We start from the raw sequence: 8,505 nt of genomic DNA, 5'->3' as shown, positions 1-8,505 counted from the left end.
TAAGTCATTATAATTTTTCAAAAACCCAGGAATTGGTTTAAAATTTTGCAGGTATTTTTTTAATAATAATATGAATTAAAGAAATAGGAATTAAGTGTATAGCCTATACGTCCTTAATGTCAGTGATCAAGAAATTTCATGCCTTACTAAAGTCTTAAAACTAATTTATACATTTACTTAAAGATCTATGGAGGGAGTGGAATATTTTATTTGATCAGCGCACATGTGTGTCACGTATCGTTGTTATTCTACAGAACGCGATATGTGAGATATAACCCCACCGTGTGCACCGCTATACGGGCAATCAACGTTCAATTGAGTCTTCGATCATTTAGCGAAACGCTCATCATGACATTCGTATTCACGTTTCTCCTGGCCGTTTCTATTTGTTCTTGCCAACAAGTGTCTGCTTCTAACGAGAGCACTCCGTTGGTAGTCATTACGTGGAATTATGAACAAGCTACGCAACGAGGTAACGCACGACTAAACATTATAATTACAGAAAGTAATATTACACGTGTAGCACGATGATCGTCTTGCAGCATGGAACGTTCTTAACGTCGAGAAGAGGAGTGCTCTGGATGCTATAGAAGAAAGCTGCAGTCTTTGCGAAGAACAGAAATGTAGGAAGACCGTGGGATACGGAGGCAGTCCAGATGAGAACGGGGAGACAACTCTTGATGCTCTAATTATGGATGGGTACTATTCGCACAATCCGTCATATGGAAACGTGCAAGTAATTTAAAACTGACGCGTTTCTTGAGACAGGGTCACCATGGACGTCGGCGGTGTAGGACTATTGAGGAACGTGAAGAATGCGATCTCCGTTGCTCGCAAGGTTCTAGAAAATACGAAACATTCGCTATTAGGCGGAGAACTGGCTACGAAGTTTGCCGTGGAGATGGGTTTCAAAGAGGAATCTTTACAGACAGAGGAATCGAAGAAAATGTGGTTGGATTGGAAAGCTAACAGCTGTCAGCCCAACTTTTGGAAGGTACGGGCTCGTCGGTAACGCGAGAAACAATGGTTGACCATTTCCGTATTCGTTTAGAACGTACTTCCGGATCCGAAGAAAAGTTGCGGACCTTATCGTTCGGTAACCGCAAACGTTCCGGAGGAACACGAGTCGTACGTGAACGAAGAGAATCACGATACCATCGGAGTGATAGCTATAGATTCGAACGGACGCATAGCGGCTGGCACGTCGACGAACGGAGCCAGGAATAAAATACCCGGACGTATCGGAGACTCGCCCATAGCTGGGGCAGGCGCGTACGCGGATCAGAAAGTCGGCGCGGCGGCTGGCACCGGCGAAGGAGACGTAATGATGCGCTTTTTACCAAGGTAGACTTATTTTTAAAATTCGTCTCGGACGTTCGATCGCGCGCGATATTTTACGACCGAGGATAACGTTTCAGTTTCCTGGCCGTGGAGGAAATGCGACGCGGAGCTACTCCCACCGAAGCAGCGACTACGGCTATCAAACGAATCGCGGAACACTATCCTACGTTCACCGGTGCCGTAATCGCGTTGAATAAACAGGGAGAATACGGTGCCGCGTGCAATGGGATCACTCGTTTCGCGCACTACGTTGCGAACCCGCAATTTGGAAAAGCCACGATGCGTTACGTCGATTGCATAGATGCTACATACTCTGTTTCTAATTTTTAAGAACGACTTATACATGTTATCCTTGATATCAATAATGTAAAATCTTGGAAAATAAAGAAATTTTTTCCAATGAAAGTTATAGATAAATGTTGTTACCTGCAGGGAAGGTCGTAATTATTTTCTTAGGGCGGCTCGTAGTGCGCATGGGTTAAGCATCCCACGACGGTACTGCCGTCACTGGTCGATCAGCTGATTTCACGAAACTTGAGTTGTGTCGAACGACAGAACGATAGAAAGTCAGTTTTCATAAATAATCACTGTTCGTTTCACGATGTGAGCGTGCCAGCAACGGTACCAACAGAGAGCTTTGTCCAGACGATTGGAACTCGTCGGAGCTAGACTTGGTTTCCTTTCTCCGTCAATTTCGTCGAGTTAACCTCGAAAGTTTCAGTGATTCAAACGTAGATTTCAAAGCCGAGCAAAATGCCAGAGACAACGGAAGAGGAGATGTCCGTTCGTTTGACGAACGATGATTTTCGGAAATTGTTGATGACACCCAGAGCATCCGTGCCGTCGGCTACACCCGCGTCCGTCCCAGGCACCGCTCGAGATGCCAGCGCGAAGACTGCACAGACTCCCAACGTCACCGGGGGAAGTAGAGCCGAACTGCGAAGAAAGAAGAAGAGCTTTTACGCGAAGCTGAAGAAGCAGGAGGAGGATAAAATGGCAGAACTCGCGGAGAAGTATCGCGACAGGGCCAGGGAACGTAGGGATGGGACAAATCAGGATTACCAGGCGGAGGATCCTATGAACAGCACGAGCGCTTACCGTGCCGTGGCGCCGGATTTGAAATCGGGAATGGACGCGGCCGAGAGGAGGCGACAAATGATACAACAATCCAAGTACTTGGGAGGTGACATGGAGCACACTCACTTGGTCAAGGGCCTCGATTATGCCCTTCTTCAAAAGGTGGGTAGTACGATCCTTGGTCGTCGTCTTTCGGTAATGATAACGGTTCGTTTTACAGGTGCGCAGTGAGATAGAGGCAAAGGAGCACGAGCAGGAACAGGAGATGGAGAAGTTGGTGAAGCCGAAGGAGAAGAAAGACAAGAAGGAACCGGAGAAGAAGGACGACGAGATGCAGTTCAAGACGAAGATAGGGAGGAACGTCTACAGGACCGTGATGACGATGAAATCTAAACAGATAGAGAGGAACGAGTTGTTCACGCCCGGGCGAATGGCATACGTGATAGAATTGGACGACGAGAACGCGGACGTGGACATACCGACGACGCTGATCAGGAGCAAGGCGGACGTGCCGACCGTCGACAATACTCCCACGTTAACGACCAACGACATAGTGATCAATAAACTGGCACAGATTCTGTCGTATCTGCGACAGGGCAATCGTCACGGGAAGAAGGGAAAAAAGAACAAAGACGGACGATCGAGGCCGGACGACATGAACGACATGGACATCGCCCCGAGGCCGCAGGACGAGAGCATTTACGGTGACATTGGCGATTATGTCCCGTCGATCGGAAAGAAGGATCAGTCTAGGGAAAAGAAGAAGGGTTCGTACTTCGACAAGCCGGAGAGCAGCTTGGACACGGACGACAAGGCGAACGCTCCGCAGATGCCGACGGTCACGTCTTCCAACGCGGACGGGAACGCGCCGAAGAAAGGCGCGCTGCTGAACAAACTCGCCGCGGAACCGGAGGGCTACGCGGAATGTTATCCGGGATTGGACGAGATGCAGGACGCGATCGACGACTCGGACGACGAGGTCGATTACACGAAGATGGATCTGGGTAACAAGAAGGGTCCGATCGGCAGGTGGGACTTTGACACGCCCGAGGAGTACAGCGAGTACATGAACAACAAAGAGGCTCTGCCGAAAGCCGCGTTCCAATACGGCGTGAAAATGGCCGATGGAAGGAGGACGAGGAAGTACAACAAGGAGAAGAACGAGAAAGCGGAATTGGACAGGGAATGGCAGAAGATTCAGAACATCATGAACAAGAGGAAACCGACGAGCGTGTTGGACGGGGCATCGGAATTCAAAGTGCCCAGGTACTGAGAGCACGTCCGATCGTTGTACGCGTTTAATCTGTACTCTGATGAAATAAAATGACTGTACGATATTTTTGAGACGACGTCGTTCCTAATCGATCTCCTTCCTTTGTCGCGGTCGAGGCTACGCGATTGCGTGAACTTTTATCGATCGTTCCTGCGTGGCAACGATCCGGATACCCGAGACCCGAAACCGACCAGAACTGGAAACGAATCGTCGGGTAAACACGATTTATCGATGACCTGCGACCGACATGATCGGGGGGGATCTTTCGGCGAAACTCGTACAAACCGGTTGCAACTTCGAGCCGACGATAATTTATGTAGAAAAGAGAACGGTTCGATCGAGCATGCATGCGCGCGCGCGCGCGCGCCTTTCCTTCGAGTTATTCGGGAGATCGAGATACCTCTTATCACGGCCGCTGTCGTAATCTCTAATTTCCGGCAAAATCCCAATTCGCTGTGTAAACAAAACGCTACATACTTTTGAAATATCGAATCTCTATCGCTCGTTTACACGTCCGCTTACACGTCCGCTCTTACGCAGTACCGCTGTTCGCGATCGACTTCCAGTTCGCGCTTCTTGGAAATCGATAACGCGATTCTCCCGCTCAAAAATACGTCTCAATAGAGAAATGCTCGCGTAGCAGTGACGAACCGAAATAGTAATCGAACGAACGATAAACCGAAGAGCAACAAAAATGTTCCTGACCCTGGCGATTGGCTGACGTATATAAACGTAGAGCGTTTCAGCAGCGATCAGTCAGTCGAAAGCCGCGGAGTTGGTAGCCGCTCGATCGTCGAACCGCGTGAGACAAACGAGAGGATCGCGTCACCTGTTCGATGTTTCTCCCGAAGAGTTTATTCTCGATACGCTCATACGTCGTCAACACCGTAAGCCCTGTTTGAATACTTGCGACCATCTTCGTAAATACTATTTTTCGGCCGCATCGCTCGAACGAGCAGAATCAGCGACACGTGAGAAACGACTCGTAAACGCGAGAGACGATCTCGATATTGTTTCGTCGGCCAGAGACTATCACGGCTAGAAAATCACGGTAAACGCGCGTAGACAGAAGGTACGGTGATTAGGTAATGCCGCGCGTCGCTGGTTCACGCCCGGACGGTAGAAAGCTAGTTAAGCTAGTCGGAAATCGGCGAGAGTGGAGCGGAGTAGATAAATAACAAGTGGTGGTAGATTCTGCTTTTCGTCTCTCTTCGTCGTACAGCTGTTTCTCCTCTTGCACAGCTTCACCTCACTAGACGTATATATCTTTTCTTTGCAGCACGTTTGTAAGCACAGTGAAAGTCGGCAGAGAGCGTGAAACCTGTTGCTAAATAGGTATGTATGTACACTATGTTTATGAACGCTATAATCTGCACTCTGCACTAGATAGATGGGTCGACCAAAGGGTGGCGTAGAATTAATTTAGATTTAACGCGCCACGGGACTGAATGGGAACCAATTTCTCCGAAATCTTTTTAACGCCGATCCGCGGTTCGATAATAATTATTATTACGTGTACTCGCGACCTACTGTTTAGACGGCGATGGCACAGCTGAAGGTAGCGATAATCGGGCAGAGTCCCTTCGCAGCCGAGGTGTACAAGCTGCTGAAACAGAATGGTCACCGGATCACGGGCGTGTTCACCATCCCCGACAACGGGAATCGGGAGGATCCTCTGGGTAAAGTTCGAACGCGGGAGGAATAGCCGCGCGATCGAATCTAAACGACGATACGATCGACTTTACAGCCGCGACTGCGAGAGCCGACGACACCCCGGTGTTCAAACTGAAAACCTGGAGGAGCAAGGGAAAGGCCTTACCGGAGGTCCTCGAGTTGTACAAGAAGATCGAGGTCGACTTGAACGTGCTTCCGTTCTGCAGCCAGTTCATCCCGATGGAGGTGATCAACCATCCTCGTCACCGGAGCATATGCTATCATCCGTCTCTGCTTCCCAGGCACCGTGGAGCCAGCGCCATAAACTGGTCGGTACGAGCTCCGGCTCTGAATTAACGGTAGCGGTAATTAAGTGTCGAGACATCGCTTGCGTCGCGTAACAGGCGAAAGGTCGCTTATCAGACGTTGTAATGCCAATGTAAACGAAGCCGCGAACCGGTTCAGATTACGTGCGCGTTACGTTATCACCGCGTAACGCGCTCTCGTTGACTTATTAGCTTTCTACGAACGATAAGACCGGACTTAGCGGTCTCCGTTTCGTCTTCAGGACACTGATAGAAGGAGACGACACCGCGGGGTTCTCCATCTTTTGGGCAGACGACGGCCTCGACACCGGGCCGATCTTGCTCCAGAGATCGTGCAAAGTCGAGCCGAACGACACCGTAGACTCGTTGTACAATAACTTCCTGTATCCCGAAGGCATCAAAGCCATCGCCGAGGCCGTGGACCTCGTGGCTAAGGGTACGGCGCCCGTGATTCCTCAACCCGCGGAGGGAGCCAGTTACGACCCGATGCTGAACAAGAAGGATCTCCAGAAGATAGATTGGTCGAAGCCCGCGAAGAAGGTTCACGATTTCATTCGCGGCCTCGACAGCACGCCGGGAGCCTGGACCGTGATCGACGGCGAGGAAGTCCGTCTCTTCGGGTCCAGTTTATGGAACGACACGAAGATACCGGATCACGAGACTCGAGTGACCGTGGCCGAAAGAGCGGGCATCGTCCACGAGGGCGGATTGTTGATCAACGCCAGTGACGACCGTTTCGTCAACGTGGAGAGAATAAAGATCGGTACCAGGACCATCCCCGCCAGCAAGTACGGGCAGAAGATCGAAGAGACCGCGGTGGACTTCACCGAGGAGGAGCGGGAATCCGTGGAAACGTTGAGACGCATTTGGACGGATATCTTGAACGTGGACGTCGAAGACGACACGGACTTCTTCGCTTGCGGTATGTAGAAACGACGCGATTCTATGATCGGCGACGTCGACATCGGACACTCTCTCTTTCACAGGAGCGGGAAGCATGGACGTCGTCAGACTGGTGGAAGAGGTGAAGGACAATCTGGGCGTGAGCTTGCAGAACATCGACGTCTTCATGGCTCCCTCGTTTCTTCGATTCGCCGGCACGGTCGTGCTGACGGCCAGAGGCGTCTCCGCGGCGAAAGACGTTAAATACGACGCCGTGGAGATACGGGCGAACAACAGGAGCCTCAAGTTCCCGAGGCAACTTTTTATAAACGGAGAGTTCGTGAACGGCCGGGCGAAGCCCATAGACACGATCAACCCTGCCGACGAGACCGTCATCTGTTCGGTCGAGAGCGGCTCCGTGGAAGACGTGGACAGGGCGGTGAAGGCCGCCAAGAGAGCCTTCGAGGAAGGAGAATGGAGCAAGATCAGCGCCAGGGAACGCGGCGCTCTTCTCTTCAAGTGAGTGTTTTAGAATTGTCGACAACGGTACGTCCAAGTCGAAGTTTTCACGTGTTTCTCGTCTTTGCAGATTGGCAGACTTGATGGAAGAGCACAAGGAAGAGCTGGCCACGTTAGAGAGCTTGGACTCCGGCGCGGTGTACACTCTGGCTCTGAAGACGCACATAGGGATGTCGATAGAGACTTGGAGATATTTCGCGGGCTGGTGCGACAAGATCCAAGGCTCCACGATACCGATAACCCACGCCAGGCCGAATCGCAATCTGACGTTCACCAGGAAGGAACCGATCGGCGTCTGCGGTCTCGTCACACCTTGGAACTATCCACTGATGATGCTCTCGTGGAAAATGGCAGCTTGCTTGGCAGCGGGAAACACGGTGGTAATGAAGCCGGCACAGACCTCTCCGTTGACGGCGTTGAAGTTCGCGGAGTTGACCGCGAGAGCCGGTTTCCCGCCCGGAGTGGTGAACATAGTACCCGGGAACGGCAGTGTGACCGGTAACGCGATATGCGAACATCCTCTGATCAGGAAGCTGGGATTTACCGGATCCACGTTCACCGGGAAGTCGATAATGAGGTCCTGCGCGGACAGCAACTTGAAGAAAGTCTCGCTGGAACTGGGTGGCAAGAGTCCTCTTGTCATCTTCGAGGACGCCGACCTTCAGCAGGCGGTGAAAATCGGGATGAGCAGCGTGTTCTTCAACAAGGGCGAGAACTGCATAGCCGCTGGCCGATTGTTCGTCGAGCAAAGGATTCACGACGAATTCGTGAGGAGAGTCGTGGAGGAGGTCAAGAAGATCTCCATAGGAGACCCGTTGGACAGGAGAACCGTGCACGGACCGCAGAATCATAGAGCGCATCTGGAGAAGCTCCTGGAGTTCGTGCAGCGCGGGGTCGACGAGGGGGCCACGTTGGTGTACGGTGGAAAGAGAGTGGACCGTCCGGGCTGGTACTTCCAGCCCACGGTCTTCGCGGACGTGAAGGACGACATGTACATAGCGAAAGAGGAATCCTTCGGTCCGATCATGGTGATCTCCAAGTTCGACTCGAGAGACATGGACGAGGTGATCGCCAGGGCGAACGACACGGAGTACGGACTCGCTTCGGGCGTCCTCACCAAGGACATCGGCAAGGCTCTTCGATTCTCGGAGAAAATCGAAGCTGGAACCGTGTTCGTCAACACTTACAACAAGACGGACGTGGCCGCGCCTTTCGGTGGCTTCAAAATGTCCGGCTTCGGCAAAGACTTGGGACAGGAGGCTCTGAACGAGTACCTCAAGACGAAGACCGTCACCATAGAATATTAATTGTATTCTCGTCTATTTTCGTTTCATCGTCGCTTTCATTTCATCGTTTCTCAAATGTTCTATTTATAAAAATATATTTTTCCGATACATTATTTTGCAACGTTTCATTCGGTAGTCGACTCTCGCT

General features: G+C 51.2%; 2 protein-coding genes and 1 long non-coding RNA gene across 4 annotated transcripts; 2 read left to right on the top strand and 1 right to left on the bottom strand.

Annotated features, from left to right (window-relative positions):
* Positions 1–119: 119 nt before the first annotated feature.
* LOC113464601 (uncharacterized) lies at positions 120–2,098 on the bottom strand. The gene is made up of 2 exons (XR_003389451.1): positions 1,768–2,098; positions 120–841 (listed from the first exon to the last, which is right to left on the bottom strand). It is a non-coding gene; the product is annotated as an uncharacterized LOC113464601 (long non-coding RNA).
* LOC108626983 (protein Red) lies at positions 328–3,764 on the top strand. Its single transcript, XM_018027981.2, is given in 7 exon segments — positions 328–472; positions 543–699; positions 769–994; positions 1,052–1,344; positions 1,419–1,778; positions 2,091–2,580; positions 2,639–3,764. Coding segments are annotated over 7 exon segments (2,703 nt in total). The 5' UTR covers positions 328–348; the 3' UTR covers positions 3,692–3,764.
* A 527-nt stretch (positions 3,765–4,291) lies between these two features.
* On the top strand, positions 4,292–8,505 carry LOC108626937 (cytosolic 10-formyltetrahydrofolate dehydrogenase). 2 transcript variants are annotated; one of them, XM_018027896.2, is made up of 7 exons: positions 4,292–4,578; positions 4,971–5,026; positions 5,229–5,370; positions 5,439–5,673; positions 5,913–6,592; positions 6,657–7,071; positions 7,142–8,505. In XM_018027896.2, the coding sequence occupies exons 3-7, from the start codon at positions 5,235–5,237 to the stop codon at positions 8,376–8,378; spliced, it is 2,703 nt and encodes a 900-aa protein (XP_017883385.1). In that variant the 5' UTR covers positions 4,292–4,578; positions 4,971–5,026; positions 5,229–5,234; the 3' UTR covers positions 8,379–8,505. The 2 variants fall into 2 exon arrangements, with proteins under 2 accessions (XP_017883385.1, XP_017883386.1); XM_018027897.2 differs by lacking the exon at positions 4,292–4,578 and having other exon boundaries at positions 4,585–5,370.

The sequence above is a fragment of the Ceratina calcarata genome, unplaced genomic scaffold, assembly GCF_001652005.2.
Source record: "Ceratina calcarata isolate Rehan_Ccalc_2016 unplaced genomic scaffold, ASM165200v1 scaffold435.2, whole genome shotgun sequence".
Classification (NCBI taxonomy): Eukaryota; Metazoa; Arthropoda; class Insecta; order Hymenoptera; family Apidae; genus Ceratina; species Ceratina calcarata.
The sequence above is the reverse complement of the archived record's forward strand: the minus strand, read 5'-3'. Positions and strand labels throughout refer to the sequence as shown.